The 17235-nt window shown below is 40.8% G+C and overlaps 1 protein-coding gene across 2 annotated transcripts in view; it reads left to right on the plus strand.

Moving 5' to 3' along the window:
- The window catches only part of MAN2A1 (mannosidase alpha class 2A member 1), a 1157125-nt gene that overhangs the window by 839250 nt on the left and 300640 nt on the right, over positions 1-17235 (plus strand). For both annotated transcript variants that reach the window (XM_085632583.1, XM_085632582.1), the window contains one exon: positions 11531-11645. In XM_085632583.1, the coding sequence (XP_085488709.1) occupies positions 11531-11645 (115 nt within the window). The remainder of the gene's footprint in view (positions 1-11530; positions 11646-17235) is intronic.

The following is a 17235-nucleotide window of genomic DNA, read 5'->3' on the forward strand; positions in this document are numbered from 1 at the left end:
TTAATCTTGATGTCTTTGATGCAGGGCGTCCTCTTGTTGTTTTTCGTACAAGTTTAACATTTTTACTTGGTTACAGTTGAGCTGAGGATCGTTCGGATCGAGACATTTTAGAATTGCCTATCTACAGGTGTGAATGCCCCTTGCGTTGAAGAGTTTTTTCAGTAGCTGTAAACGGGGTGGCTTTAAAGTTGGACAGATGCATATTAAATGGCTGCTTTGGTGCTCCACACAGACTACATGCCTTTGGGCTTTTGTATTGCCAGCTTGGTTGATAGCGTTTGATGTAATGCTAAAAACTTTGTTTTTAAATATCAGGGGTACGTCTGACCCAAGTATTTTGCCAGTCGCAATTTAGTATAAGATTGTAAAACCATCATGCGTGGGCTCACTTGCTTAATCTTGCTTTACCCTTATTGCTTCCTACCTGCATTGATAAAACCAACTTTTTTTGTGTTGAAATTTTTTTATTGAGTTTTATAAGACAAATACATTAGAGCATATGCAATAATAAATAAAAGAAAATAAATTCATGTTAAAAGGAATCATGGAATAAGATATTAATAAATAAATACGATATAAATATGCGTTTAAATAGATAAATACTAGTTGATGCAACGATGAGATCAAAACTCAGAATGACATGTAATAAGAGTGAGCTATAGGGAAAAAAGAGAGGAGAAAGACATAGTAGAATAAAGAGTGCTGGAAATATAAAGAAATAAAACAGAGGAAAGGTAATTAAGTAAAAGCAGAAGAATACCACAACGGAGGAAACAAAGGATTGGGGGGGAACAAAGAGAAGAGAAAAAACAAAGGACAGAAAAAGTGAAAGCTGATTAGTGTGTTTGAGTAGAAGTGGAGGTCGGAGAATCAGCAGCATTTGATTTAAGAAATGGAGACCATATTCGAAGAAAAGTGTCAGTTTGATCCTGAAGGTTATAGATTGTACGTTCATGGGAGGCAGTTTGCATCATTGCCACCAACCAGTCCTCCTGTGAGGGAGGCAAAGTTGATTTCCAATGACGCAGTATACATATTTTGGCAGTAGCAATTGAAGTATGAAAAAGACGGAGCTGTGGCTTCGTGAGCTTTGGGGAATGACGTAAGTCATGCAGGAGAATGTTAGTAGATGTAAGTGGCAATTTAAGGGGCATAGTGGAATTCAAGGTAATACCAATAAAAGTCCAATAGGATTGGATACTAGGGCATTCACAAATGATATGAGTAATATCACAACCTGAATTGGAGCATCTCCAACAATTAGAATGAGAGAGAAGGCCAGCTTGGTGTAGTTTGACAGGAGACCAGTGCCAATCATGCAGAATTTTAAAAAGACAAAATTTGAGCCTTGATTCACGGGCTCCCTTATTTAAATTCTCTAGAATCAAATCCCACTCAGTATCGGAAAAGGAAATTGAGAGACGAGATTGCCATTTACGCTGGAGATCATGTGAAAGAGATTTAGAAAAAAGATGAGATGAAAAATTTTTGTATATACCAGAAGTAACACCCTTAAGTTTCCCCCAAATGTGCAAATAGGATAATATAGGGGAATCTTGCAGGAGCCATGGTGATGTTCCCATATGGGTCTTCAAACATTTTTGGAGTTGAAGATATTTGGAAGAATGATGAAGGGGAAGATCAAATTCCACCCTGAGCTGAGAGAATGACTTAAAATCCCCATCATGCAGAAGTTGATCCGGATAGAGAATACCTGCAGCTCGCCATTCAGGCCAGGATAACATACGACCATTAATACGGATCCCCGAATTATTCCACAGGGGAGCCTTAGCATGGATTCTTGAGTTTAAGCCTAATAATCTATGACTTCTCTGCCAGGATTTATGCATGGCAGATAGTATCGGATTTTTTGGGTCAAAACGACTAGAGCCATTACCATACAGAGGAGAAAGGTTTGATTCTGAGGATAGGAGATGTCTTTCTATTTGAACCCATTGTGGTAAATCTTTGATGCCAGGTAAAAAATATGAGATTTGGGAAATATGTAACGCCAAAGAGTAGTGTTCAATAGATGGAAGGCCAATTCCGCCAGATAACTGGTGAGCCTTCAACTTAGTGATAGCAAGGCGAGGCTTTATAGTACCCCAAATGAAAGTTTTAATCTGGGCATCTACTGATCGAAGTAAAGATAAAGGAATCTGCAGAGGAAGCATACCTAGAATGTATATAAATCTCGGAAGGGTAACCATTTTAACCGCCTGAGTTCTGCCCCAAAGAGAAAGACCCAAAGCCTTCCATTTGTCAAAATCCCGTTGCATTTGGGATATAAGAGGAGATAGATTATCTGCAACCATGTCTTGCAATCCTTTATTAACGAGGACACCCAAGTATTTAAGGCGTGAGGACTGCCAATGAAAAGGGAATCCAAAAATGGCTGCTTTTGTGGTACCGTTAGAGATGGGTAAAGCCTCACTCTTGTCCCAATTAATCTTATAACCTGAAAAAGAGGAGAAATCATTAATAATGTGAAGAAGAGAAGGAATCGACCGGGGAAGGCGAGTAAGGGTGAGTAGGATATCATCCGCATATAGGTATATTTTAGAATGTCCAATTGGAAGGGGGACACCAGAGACCTCATCAGATTGACGAATGGTGGCGGCCAAAGGCTCCATAGCCAGAAGAAACAAAAGGGGGGATAGTGGACATCCTTGGCGTGTCACTCTCTTAATCGTAAAGGTGTCTGATAGAAACCCACCACAATTTACCTGAGCAGAAGGGTGGTCGTATAATAAGCGCACCTTATCAATAAATTTCGTGCCTAAACCAAATCTATCCATGACCTTGAAGAGATAGTTCCATTCGATGCGGTCGAACGCTTTTTCTGCGTCAAGTGAAAGGGCTAACGCATCGTCCTTAAGATGTTGAGCCGACCATAGTGCATGGGCCAGAGAACGCAGATGGTTCCGAGAGGAACGACCCGGTACAAAGCCTACTTGAGAATGGTGTATCAAGGAAGGCAAGACTTTACGCAAACGCGAAGCAAGAATGCTGGCCAAGATTTTAATATCAGTGTTCAATAGAGAGATGGGGCGATAGCTACTGCAGAGCTGGGGGTCTTTACCTGGCTTTGGAAGCACAACAATAATAGCCTTGTTAGAAAGGGGCCCTAGTGAAGATGAACTGTCCGCCTCCTGGAATGCGGCATGCAGGGTATCAATAATATTGTGACCTGCCCAGCGATAAAATTCAGGGGGAAATCCATCCTCTCCAGGGGCCTTGTGGTAAGGCAGGGCAGTAATCGCACTAGAAACCTCATCTCTGGTTATTTCACCCTCGAGGATGGCTCTGCCCTCCGCCGAAAGGGAAGGAAGATGCACTTTTGCAAGAAATGCTGTCATTTTATCCGAATCCATTCTATTATCGGAAGTGTAAAGAGATTCGTAAAAGGAGGCGAACTCATTAACAATGTCTTGAGGTTTTGTGCACAGGTGACCTTGCGCAGATCTAATGGCCGGAATGGCCATGGACGCCTCCCTCTGACGCAGCTGCGCGGCTAATAACCTTCCCGCCTTTTCCCCTTGCTCGTAATGTCGACCTTTCATTTTCTGTAAAGCGTATTCTGCTTTAGATGTAAAAAGGCTATTTAAGGCCATTCGAGCTTGCTCGAGTAATTTACGATTTTGTAGAGACTGAGATATGGTGTATAAGCGAGAATAAGTTTGTATGTCAGATTCGAGCTCACTTTGTCTCCTTGCATTTTGTTTATTAGCAATTGCTGCATCACGCATTAATTGCCCCCTCAAAGTAGCCTTCGCCGCAGCCCAGAGAGTCCTACTGGAAGTGACAGACCCCTGATTAATAGAAAGATAATTTTGAAGGTGAGATTGCAGTTGGGACTTACCAGTAGGAGTCCTGTGGCGTTGGATGTTCATTCGCCATGGTTTACGTCCAGGCTGAGAAAGACCCAGATCAAGGGAGAGGAGAACCGGAGAGTGATCAGACAAGGCCGCTTCCAGAATGCAGGAATCTGTGACCAATTGAACTGCGTTATGTGAGATGAGGAAATAATCAAGACGAGAAAATGTACCATGAGCCGATGAAAAGAAAGTATATTCCTTATCCGTTGGGTGGCTGAAACGCCAATGGTCAACCAACCCAATATCTGATATGATGTCCCCTAACAGAGCTCTATCTGACGCATTGCCCCTATCTAATGGACCAGTTTTGTCTAGAATGGAATCTTGCGTTACATTCCAGTCTCCGCCAATCAAATATTGTGATGCATTAATTTCAAGCAGCAAACGGGATAATTGAAGAAAGAATGTTTTTTTGGTACCCGTAGGAGCATAAACAGACCCTACACAAATGTGAGACTCTCCAATTTTAAGTTTGGCAAATACATAACGGCCATTTACATCTGACCATGTTTTAGAGACAGTGACCGGGAGGGATTTGCGAAGGAGGATTGCTACTCCACATTTGCGGAGGGGGCCTGAATCTGAGGAATCGTCTTGTTGAACGCTACTATGGATAACCTTGCCCACCCAGTCTCTGCAAAGTTTATCTGATTCTAGAGCATCCAAATGGGTCTCTTGAAGCAAGGCCACATCTACATGTTTGGTCTGGAGATAGGATTGTACTTTCTTCCGCTTTATGTAATGGGTGAGGCCATGTACATTCCAAGTGATCGCATTAAGAGAATGTGCCTGTGCCATAGTAGAATAGAGCAAAAATCAGAAAGAGGAAAATAAAGCACAAAACAACGTGTTGAACCAGACAAAGAAAAAAGGAAAAGAAATGACAAAAGGAAGGGGAAACAGAAAGAAAATAAGTGGAAGCAGTACTTCTAATCTAGATGAAATGCATAAAGAAAACAATAAAAGAGATAAAGACGAAAGGAGATAAAATTTAGAAAATAATACAGTAATAAAGAAACTATAGAATTAAATAGTAGCGAGTAGAGAACAGGAAACCGTAAACTGTTACCTGCGGGTCTGGGCGCACTAGAGCGCCTCCGCGGGAAAAGACCCCACAGAAAGAGAGAAACAGTTAAGAATGCATTAATAATATAGAAGGGAAACCCGAAAGAGCAATATAAAAGAGAACAAAAGAAGGTAGAGAAAGCCGAATAGAGATTGAGAAGCGACACTACATAAGAGGAGAAATCTTACAATAATTAAATGTGAGGTAGCCTTAAGTGCATAAGACATATCAAACACATATCAAAAAGCCTATACCAATATGCATATGGGCAAAATAAAATAATACAACTATAATCAAACAATTAGGCGCCAATGCACCCGAGTAACTGCAAAACCAGTTAGGAATATGCAATAAAATTGTAACATGGAGAGTAATAAATGCAGGGAGAAAAAGAATAGCATTATAAAGCAAAGAAATAGCAAAAGGCAAAGTGAAAAGGAAAAGAGATAAGATAAGAAGCTAGTGAGAAAGAGGTGAAAAAAGGCAATCAAATATTATAAGAACAGCAAAATATGTCAAAAATATAATAATGAATTAACAATAGAAACAAGACTCGCAAGGACCAGGAGTCTACCATTAACTGCCAATAGGTCTGGAAATAACTATTTCCACAGGAGGGAGTATTATTCAGTCCGCATCTGAAGGGGTTTTAAGAGGAGAGCGGGACTTGTCTCTTTGTAAGTCCTGTGGGAATGTGGCTGCCGAAACCGATTGTATTGCAGACTTCCTATCCTCTTGTGAGCGATGAAGTCGTTCGAGGTCCCTGCCCCGAGGTCTAGGGCTACTGGGAGGGCGCCTGTTACGTTCTGACATTGAAGTAGAAGATTTTAGGAGTGATTGGGACGGGATTGACTGTGAGGATGCAGCGAGAACCTCCATATCTTGAGGTTGAAGGTAGTCCAAGAATTGCTGAAGATGTTCTGGATCAAAAAAGTCCTTAGAGACTCCATCTTTGGTAACACGAAAACGTGCAGGTTCAAATAGACCATATTTGATATCTAACTGACGTAATTGAGGTCGCATGGAGAGAAAGGCCTTCCGCCGTTCATTGGTTTCCTTGGAGAAATCGGCTGCCATATGAATGCGATGGCCTTCAAAAGAGAAGGAACCTTGAAGTCGAGCAGCAGATAGCAGTTGTCTAGTTTGGTCATGTCGGAGAAAACAAGCAATGATCGGCCGTGGACGTGCGGCAGGATCATCACGTGGAGGACCAATTCTATGAGCCCGCTGTATCTCCAGAGGTGGGGTAAAAGAAATACCAGTCATCTGAGGAAGTATACGACACAGAAATGCACTGGAACTCTGCCCTTCAATACGCTCTGGGAAACCAAAGAAACGAACATTATCCCTCCTGCTTCTGTCCTCCAAATCAATAAGTTTGCTACGGAAGAATAGGAGGTCTCGGTCTTTGTTGGGAAGGGAGTCCAAGCGGTTCTCCACCGTCTGAACTCTGGAGTCAAGAGATTCAATCTTCGCATGAAAGCTGGTGAATTCTGCTTTAAGTGATTTAGTCTCCTCAGCTAATGATGTAATTGTGAGTTTCATGTCATCTAATCGGCGGCTAACCTCAGATATTTCGTGTAAAATACGTTGCAGAGTTGCCGCCGATGTCTGCCCCCCATTAGAGGTCGAAGCCGAGGGTAATGCAGGAGGAGAGGAGGCAGTACCTTTCGTTGGCATGTTAATGGTCTGCTTAAGAGCTTCTGCAAAGAGAAGTGGCTTAGAAGACTTATTCCCTTGCCTAGGGGCAGGCATTTGAGGAGAGTATTTGACAGAAACTTTGAAAATGCGTGAAGGCGTCTTGCTGGTAAACAATTCTTGTATATAAACACCAAAAATACAGCAATTCCAGACACTAAAATGTAAAAGTATATCACATGGAGGGGAAAACCCTGCTTAGTTATCCCCAAAACCACAAGCAAAGGGTTAAAGCATTGATGAAGATAGTGTAACTATCGCCATGCTCAAAGGCGCATAAATAGGACTGAGATAAGATGAAACAACATATGAACCACAGTTGTATTTGCAGAATGAACAGAGAAATCATGAGCCATATCAAAGCAAAGAGTACACAACCTGACTGAAAAGGTTGACTAAAGCACTATAATGACATTAAATTAAAACATGCTGTTATATGCGTCACCCAAGTTGCATTAAAAGAGTCATTTCCAGGCAGCACCAGTCGAAGGGGCGAGACTACAACTATGAGGCCACTCATAAGAGGGTGAAAAAAAAAATTAAATTTGAAAAGCTCAGTTTTGAGTGACAGTCACGACTTGTTCTTGCAGGGAAGTCATTAACTTTGCAGAGGGCGTGGCGCAAAATGACTGGCTGAGGTGAATGACAAAAAGCGCCACAATAAGGTTATAAAAGGAGTTAATCCTACCAGCAGCAGACCAGCAGCACAACAAGAACCATGACTCCTGTGAGGTAATATTGCTGAGGAAAATAAAGCAGACAAGATTGAAGGAGGCGCGGCTACATGAGGAGGCAGGTATTCAGCAGTAATAGCAAGGGCGGGACTTCATGAGGAAGGCGCCTGACAGCAGCAGCGAAGGCGCGGCCTCATGAGGAGGCGGGCGCTCGACATCCACAGGAGCTCGACCTCGTAAGAAAGCGAGTGCTCCTCAGCAGCAACAAAGGCGCGGCCTCATGAGGGGGCAGGCGCACTCCATGGGTAGCAGAGGCGCGGCTTCAGGGGGAGGATGAGGTAGCCGAAGGAAGCACGTCAGGCGGGCTGCGTCAGGCAAGCGGCGCCACACAATCTCGTCGAGACGGTTAATACCAGGAAGACTGCGCTGTCACATCCCTGGAACACGCTCAAATCGTGCCCCCCACCTTCCGGCAAGCACAGGGCACGTGAAGAGGACTCCAAAGCCGGTAAGGAGAAGAATATTTCCGTTAAGGGCCCATCCCGCGGCGGAGCTCACTCGTCAGGCGGCCATCTTCCTGCGTGGCCAGACCACGCCCCTAAAACCACCTTTTTAACCTATTCAAAGGTCCTCAAACCAACATTTTTCTTAGAAAACAGCTTTCTTTTATATATAACCTCCGACAAATTGGTGAAATTCAGGCATTTTCTATCAAGAATCGATGCTTAATGCTTATTTAAAGATAGTGATTCTTAAAGCACATTCTCAATTCATTCCGGATATGTATTCGTATTTCCATGTAAATAAATGCAATAATTAGCTTACTTTTTCCCAAATCCTTCGATCTCTGAAACCATTTATTGGACATTAAGAGGTGTCTTATTGATTATCAAAAAAAGAGGTGTCTTAAGTTTTGCTTGAAACAGAGATTTTTGTGCTAATTTTGGACAAGTTAATAGGGGCAGATCTCTATCTAAATAAACGTAGGTTAAATGGATTGTATCCTGCATTTTTATTCTTGCTCATAAGACTACGGCAGGCCAAGTATATACTCACTCAACAAAAGGAATGGCTGCTACAGTGCCTTCATTCACTGAAACAAGTCGTAAGGAAATTGGCATGCCCTTGCCGGCCATTGCTGTATCGATATGTAGATGGAAACCAAGGCAACATAGGAAAAATCACTTCTGTGCAATTTGTTTGCTGAAGATGAGCTCAGTTCCACCTTATATATTTACTGCTATTGCAGTCTGTATTCAAGAATATAAATCTATGAAAGATCCAGTGCTGAAGAAGAAATGTGTTACTTATCTGTAACTGCAGTTCTCATCCAGGGGATACTCATCAATAGTCATAATCTATGAATAATCCCCGCCCATGTGCGGGATCCCGGAGCATATAGAAAATACATATATATATGTATAAGCATTTCTAATCCCTTTCTACTCATAGTGTTTCTGATTGGCCTGTCTTCAGGTCACAAAATTAGGTAGATAGGTTGTACAGTTATTTTAATTTTCCGTTGTTGTTCTGTGTTCTGGTACACTGTTATAGAATATTGACTACCGAGGGTTCCCAGACTGACAACTGGGAAGGCATGAGAACTCATGAAAGATGCCAGTGCAGTTACAGATAAATAACGTTTTCCTACTCTTTATTGAATTTATCTATATTTTGGGCATTTGGAAAATGCCCTCAATTTAACCTGGCATTATGGGCAGGGGGTTATACAAATAACTCATTTTTCTAAATTCAGATTCATCACTATATTTAAAAACCGCATAGCTTTCTTTCACACCCATTTTTTTTAGTTATTATATTTTTTTGTTATGGGATGAAGCGTGGGCAGTACACAATAAAGAATCATTGTAATCTGAACTTCAGCAGGAAAAGTCTGCCAGATGTGACGGTATATAACTTTTATTGATGGGCCTTCAGTGCAAAAACTTAAAAAATAATTTGTCAGCTTTTTCTCTCCTTCCCTTGTGATTGTTCACTATGTTTTGATTTAAAACAAACTGTACACACACGACCCCTTCCTGAAATCAGAATTGTATTTTGCTTTAAAACATGTTTAGCTTTTTCTGGTTCTTCTGCTTTCACACCCGTTTCAAAAACAAAAGTCAAGTAGAGAGCAATTCCAAAAATAGGAAGTATTAGCTTTTAGATTATTGTAAAAACTGGTGAAAAAAAGGTTTATTTTCAACCATTCCTTTTTCGGGCAGCTGGGAAGAAGGCTTCCCTTTTGTCTATGCCATTAAAACAATCCCAATATTTTTCAAATAAATCTTTTAGCTTTTTTCCCAACGCTCTCTGGGGGAGCCCTAAACCCTGCTTACCTTTACATTAACCAACATATGGATAAAGCGCTATCACGTGGTCTGCGCTAACCGCATCATAGCACTTTTTTTCAGTGACTTTCAACCATGCTGAACAGCAGATGTGTGGCTTGACACAACTTGGCTAAAATACATTCACATTGACAAGGCCAAAAGCTCAGGCATTGCTGAGATCTGTTGGATTGGCCAATGTTTGTTCAGTGTTGACAGGGTCTTGCTGAACAAATGTGGAATTGATAGTGAGAAACAGTTGAGAAGTGAAGTGCGGATGTGGCATAACAGCATGAGCTTTTGACAGGGGAACTGGGGAACCAGGTTCAAATCTCGGGGTCGGCTGAACAATTTGTGATTTTGAGAAAATCACTTATGCTTCCCCAGCATACGACAATGAATATGTCATTGTATAATGTAACTGGAAAGCACTTAAAGTGCTTAAATACCGTTGGCACTATGGCTAGATGGAGGACAGAACAAGCGCTCTAATACTATTGGATCGTGCAAAAAAGAAATAAACAATTGCTGTTCATCTTTTAAAAGCTCTTTAAGAAATGCACTCTTTTATGTACATTTGCATGCATTTTAATGGTATGTGTGTATATGTACAAGGGTGACGGCCTGAATACATAAGTATTCCTATGGAGTGCTTGAAAACAAGAACCAGATGGTGAACGCAACAAGCACTCCAATACCATTGGATGGTGCTAAAAAAAGACTAAACAAGTGCTGTGTGTGTTTTAACAACTTTTTGCGAAATGCATTTGTTTATGTTCGAGCCGCACATGCATTTTAGTCATATGGGTGTATGTGTACAAGGTAGACAGCCTGAAAACACAAGTACTCCTATGGAGTGCTGGAAACCAAAGAAAGATATGGCTCCGCAAACTGGGAGCCGTGTAAATAGACATGTACTTGCTCCATGCTCCATGGCAGTGCCAAACACAAGAAGAGGCCATGACTTCCGCATGCCATGACGAATGCATCAAAGAATATGAGAGTGACCCTGATGTTTACCAGTGGTAGGAGATGGGTGGCCTGTAAGCCCACAGATAGAACACAACACGTCTCTTCATGAAAGCGCATGCGCTGTCTAGTAGAGACCAAAAAACGAGCTCAGCACTTGGGGGTTTGGGGGCGTGGATGAAAAGGGGTGGTGAAGCCACAGCACCTAACGTTTCTGAGGGGCATTCCAAGCATTTTGAATTGCTTCATGTGGCCTGAAGAGAATTTGAAGAGTAGATGTTAATAGTTTAGGAGGGCAATTTGTGTATCGGGTATGGCGAAGAACCAGATTCAGAATATTTCTGTTTTTGTTTAATGCCCCACAGTTAAGAATCATACTTTTTAACACATGTTTTTAGACTGTGTATCATGTGACTTATTTGGATAGTGCTACCAAAGTGGGCGCTTTAGCAGTCGCCAAATACGACTGGTTTTAAATGAATTAAAATTTATTTAAATACACAGTTAGATATAAGCTGTTTGAGCCAAATCATGGGATATATGTTAATAGTCCTAACTACTGAATCTGTATTCCTTAGTTTTAGAAAGAACTCGCCTTAAAACGTTAACCATATAAATATGCTCCAACAATATTTGCTGTTCTTTATATATAATATTCTGACTGACAAGAAAATAAAAATTCAGTCACCATGTCACAGTTTACCCTGCCCTTAATGATTTAAGTTTTTAGAGTCATACAACGTGAAATGTTGTCTTTAAATATTCATCCATGAATTGTTGACATTAGTGTTTCTCAATTTGTTGAAGATGGTCTTTGTTAGGAAAATAGGACCGTGAGTAGATATTTTGTTTCAAATGATTACATAACCGTGTCAGAAGTAAAATGTCATAATGTTGTTTACATTTTCGTTTCAGCCTTACGTTTTTACTGAGCCTCCCATCAAAAGAGTTACTAACGGAGTGATTTTCTCAGAAGTCACATGCTTTTTCCATCATGTGTCGCACACAGTACGACTTTATCACATGCAAGGTAACATGGTTAAAATATATGTTCAATGATAAAATCCATCAAACATTTGCCGATAGATGTACTTTTTGGAGTGATCAGCATATATTCACTGAATTTTATCTAGAGAATTTCATAAATATCAACCTTTTAAACTCCGGATAATAATTTTAAACACACTGTTTTATCATGGTGATTCGTGGAGTTTACCTTTTTGTGTGGGATTTCAGCAATCATGTACATGGGGTGAGTTTTTTTGGACCAGTGGTGCTCTACATTGTCCTCCCAGTATATCCCTGAGCTACTTTACTCCAACAAAACATGCAGTTAACCTTTATTCTAATAAATCTGCTTTAGAGCACAGTTCAGATGACCATGTATATTGGGATTTTTTTCAGAAGGATGCAATGTGCTCAGTTTATTCAGTTCTCCACTTTCTGCCTTCTAAAACGTTTTGAACCATTAATGTATGTGCAGACGCGGGTCTCCCTCTCTGCCTTGTAGAAAAATAATATGTAGTTGGCCTTTATCTGAGAATCTGGGATGTCTTTTTTGAAAATGAGTCTGAGTAGTTAAGTTTTCAGGAGATTTACAGAATATCCTGTGATTGGGTTTGGTTGTCAAGGAAAATAGGAATGAGGGTGTTTCACACTCTAAACCCTTGTTCTTTTTTCTGTGTTTCATCTGCTTGAATGATAGTTGTTGGATCTTCAGGTAATAAGTGTTTTACCGTTGCATTAAATGTGAACAGGTGCCCATCACTATTGTACTTGATATTTTGTTGATCAGAATAATACTTGAAAAACACACTTGCATCTGTAAGAATCAGAGTCCTTTGTGTACAAGGCTTGCTCCCTTAACTTGTAGGACTGGAGCTCACAGCAGAGCCTTCCGAAGAACCGTTGCCAAAAAAGCATAAAAAATAGGATGAGAAATTGGAGTGAATCCCTGACTTCTATATGTCGACATTCATCTCAGAGGAACAAGACAGCTCTGTTGCTGAGAAAGAGACTAAGCCAGTTGTGTTGTCATTTGTTAAGGAGCTTTAAAGGTAGATTTTGAGTAGATCCTCTGGTGATGCGATGTTGGCCATGCCAGTGAAGTTATCCATGATGTCATTTTAGTATTATGGAGATTCTTTCTACATTCCCTAGGTGAGATAGTTCTTTTTCTGGTCTGCATTGAAGGTTTTGTAATTCCACCTAGCCTCACTAAAATTTCAGGGTGCAGAACTGGGAACTAGAGTGCCTGGGTTGAGGAGCCAGCCCAAAGTGTTATGCTTGTACTTAGCCGTTCAAGTGCACCATCTAGTGATTCCTGCAGTACTGATACTTTACTCTACAGCAAAGCCAGATGTAGAAACTGTTTCCTGCTGACAAGGTGGCTCCATTGCAGACCGGCCAATCCACGGCATTTCAGTGTTGCTCCAGAGTGCAGCCTCAATTTTCTTTTACAATTATTTTGAACATAGGACTAGAGGGTCATCAACCTACATTGAGCATGTTTTACATGAAAAGCAAACTGGACCATCCGTGTGACGATCCATTGAAACCTACGTCTTAATGGTACTTAAATGAACAGAAAAAAACTAAAGGCAAAATATTAGCACAAACATTGTCTAAAAATATGTTGTAAATGACTTCATGGAGGTAGTTCTTGATAGCGCACATATATAACAAGGTATGAAGTTCCTCCACTTAAATGGGAAAAATAAACCCCATATTGCCTGCTACTGTAAACACACTGGTCCTGTAGTTTTTACATCTATATAATAATGGAACATCTCAGTGACTTGTAATATCCTCTAACGTGCAGGTGGGTAGTACTTGTTCCATATTCACTGCTGATGATATGCCTGTTCATTTGCATCAGCCCCAAATCTGGAAGTCTTTCAGGGGCAGAAATCAAGCCCAGTGCAATACGGTAGCTTAGGCTTCAGCTAGGCTTCCTTCTTCACCACATGGGAATGCACTTCTTGTTTAGTGGTGTGGCAGTGTGAGAAATTGGGTTGCCACAATCCTTGTCAGGGTGAACCTTAAAAAGTCACAAATTTAACCTGTGCTTCACCCTGGTAGCCTGGCAAAAAAAATCAGTAAGGCTTAACTTAGAGGTTATGTGTAAAGTATTTATGCAGCACTTGTACAATAATAAAGTGAAGATCCAACACAAGATAAATCTCACAACCATTTAGAAACACAGAGGACATTTTTAAAATATTGGACACCAAAACAACAAGAATCCAATCTGTAGAACTGGAGTTAGGAGTTTAAAAAGTTTAGAATATAAAAGATCAAAGCGCCAACTGCAGGCATCTATTCGCGCAAGACTAGGGCAAAATTAAAAGTTATGGCAGACAGCGGTGGAGCGCAGTTAGGATACACAAAGTTGATTGGGCCCGGTCTCCGCTTACCGTCAGATTTACAAGAACTTTTAAAGAAAAATGTCTGATGGTAAAGTTCTGTGGGGCAAGGCAGCCAACGGTGTTTGAGGAGGAGGCGCCATCGCAGTGGAGCCACCGGATGAAGTCACAGTGAAGATTTCTACTTTCGGACTTAGTTCAATGTCTCAATATACAGGAGTTGTCCATTCGGTGTTGCTGCATAAAGCTGGATTTTAAATGCATACGCAAGACTCCCCAATGATTGCCTCGTATTACCAATATAGGTTATGTTGGAACAGTCCAAATCTGTTGATTAACAGACTGATGCTCTTTTTTTTTGTAACTGTACGCTCCTGTTCAGTTGCTGAAATTGTTGTATATTGATTGTGGCTTCAATATATATAAAAGCACGGGATTTTGCCCTAATCCCCCAGCACACACTGCAAAAAGTAAACCAAGGCAAAAGCACAAGAAGATGTGTGGAGATCAATCAAGAAAAATCTAAGATAGGATAAAATAATTCAACCACCAAACTTTCCACAATTTTTTCAAACCAATTTTTATGTATTTTTTATGTATATTTTCACACAGTCAAAGACTCTACACATTAGACATCAAAACTCGATGTTCAAAAAGGCAAAAGCATTTCTAATCCCTTTCTACTCATCCATTCTGTTCTTGGTTGCAGAACAATCCAACTATATAGGCACTACGAGGGGAGATAGTTCATTACACACAAAAATGAGTGAAACTTCCACCTCTACTTAGTCCATGTGTTGTGTGTATTTATACAATGCCACATATAATTTTTAATTTCTGGGGCTCCTCCTCTTCCTGGGTCTGACCTATTACCCTTTTTAAAAATTGGGAATGTGACCGATTCACACCAGTTCTTTGGAAGCAGGACTTTAACGACTGAATTTAAGTGCAAGGCAATTAAAGAGGCCCACAGAGCAACAGGAAATAGAACAAGCATTTGCAATGCAATAGGTCTCGCATTATAAAAGTGTGAGCCGTTGGCATTGTTAATAATAATGCAACACTAGCTATTGGCATTGTAAATGATAATGCCATTTATTTATGTGTTTGTTTTATAAAATAGATTAAAAAGGCATTATTAGTAAATATTTAGACCTATTGGCTTTGCAAATTATAGGTTTTTTTTAGACTTTTATATTGGTACAAAAATATCCTTGCAGTAGCATAGCTCCAAAAGTAAATTTTTTTTTAAAGTTGTGCCTCCACTGTTTTTGTTCTATTTATTTACTTTCGTAGCAATTGCGGCATGCCAGGCTTTAGCTTAAGATGATGAAAAGTACGGTGCTGTGTGCTGCAATTGCTAAAAAAGTAAACCAAAAGAAAAGAAATGCGGCATCCGCCCGCCTTTGCTTTTTTCTTTATTGACTTTTGTAGCAATAGTGGCACACCCTGCTTTAGCTTTAGATGTTAAAAGCTAAGGCGTGGAGTAGTGTGCCACCCAAGTGGTATTTTTCTGCTTCTGTTATTGCATTCAGATATATAATACATCAAGTAACATTACACATACAACAAGCCAGAACTATTGGCTTCGACAATTTGTCTTAGTTGCATGAGACAAATAAGCAACAACTATGGCTTTGTTGTTTAAAATATTAAAAATGTTTCAGTTCTTAAATGCACGTATGTGTGTGGATTATGCACAGTATGGTAACCAAGCAGGAATGCGGGTTCCCTTACTGAAAAACTATTTTCTAGCAAAGCAAGGTAAAATAAACTGGGAGCAGAGAGGAGCATGCATCCATTTGAGACTTGTTAAGCTGGGACACTAAAGTTTTCGAACACCTGCTTATGTAGGACACAGAAAACAATTATGCGTAGAAAATCAGTGTTATCCGTAGCTCTTGGCACAGCTCGATGTGTGGCCAGATGAGCTATCCAGCTGACAGTGAACGACTATACTTTCCCGGTTTGTTCACGAGTCTGTTTGCCGAGGGGATGAGCCTGGAGTTTAAAGGTCATTGGGATTTGTAAGACAAAATAGTTTACTTTTTAGCCTGTAGTAGACTATTGATAGGCAGGAGGGAAAATTATTGGCATTTAGATTAATGAGCTAATAATTAGCATATTAATAATGCGCATTCAACAGAAATTCTAAAAATTGTGTGTGACATACCAACGCATGTCTATGTATAAGTCAGTAGCAAGTAAACTTGCACCAACATGCCTTACTTCCGCCTACCACACCATCCACAGTCCTGGCTTCTAACCACATCTAACAACAAAACAAGCATCGGAAACTGAAACAATTGACGAAAGGCATTTTGCTCCTTATTTTTGCATGATGACGTGGTTCCGTGCGTGAGTGCTATATAAAGTTTACTTAATTCCTACACATCCCTCAGCTGTCAATTCGGGGAAAATGCATGCAATGTAGACCGAAGCATGCGTGCAAATTATGCCCCAGGTTGAAAGAAAACATTGCACTTTAACCAACACTTTCCCTAAAATAGTGGAGAATGGAAAAATTTACGCGCGAGGGGGGATGGGTGGGGGAAGGGGGAGCGAAGAAAAGGGATGCGTAAAAGAGCCGCGCAAAAACAAATTTTTTAAAAGGGGGTTGCAGAACCCCGACAGCATGTTGTGCAAACAAATACAAATAAAGCTTCCCCAGCGCTTAACAGCCATTGTAGGTAAATTAATGGTGGATTTCGACAGAGGAGCCCTGGCTTTCTGAAAGAGTGGCCGGGGAGGAGGAACTGCTGCTGACAAACTGCATGGAGCACAGCCAGATGGCGGAGGGAGGGCAAACAGCTGATAAGATGTGGGCCTTTATTTTATGTTCATAAATGTATAACATAATGCGTTCACCCGCCAGCTTCTTTTAAATAAAGTACCAGCAGTGATTGTTGTTTTGCTTTCAAATTAAAACGGTTCGTAAAAATGCATGCAGTGTAGGCAGAAGCACGTACTTAAAGCATCGCGTTGAAAGAAATAAACCACTGCAGTATAACCCGCGCATAACTGAAATATTAAGAGAATGGAAACATTTACCCGAGTGGGGCGGCGAAGGGAAAGGATAAGGAAAGGAGCAGCCTCCACCACCCCGCCTGGCAGCCTCCTGTCACTCCGTATCCAGGTCTGAGGAGGGGAGAGACACTGTAGAACGGCGGTCGGGTAAAACTATTTTGTTTACTATGTTCATGGAAGCATAGAGTCCTGCTTTTAAACGTTACCGAGAGAAAGAGTCGGCCAGAA

The sequence above is a fragment of the Triturus cristatus genome, chromosome 2_1 (assembly GCF_964204655.1).
Source record: "Triturus cristatus chromosome 2_1, aTriCri1.1, whole genome shotgun sequence".
NCBI classification, from domain to species: domain Eukaryota; kingdom Metazoa; phylum Chordata; class Amphibia; order Caudata; family Salamandridae; genus Triturus; species Triturus cristatus.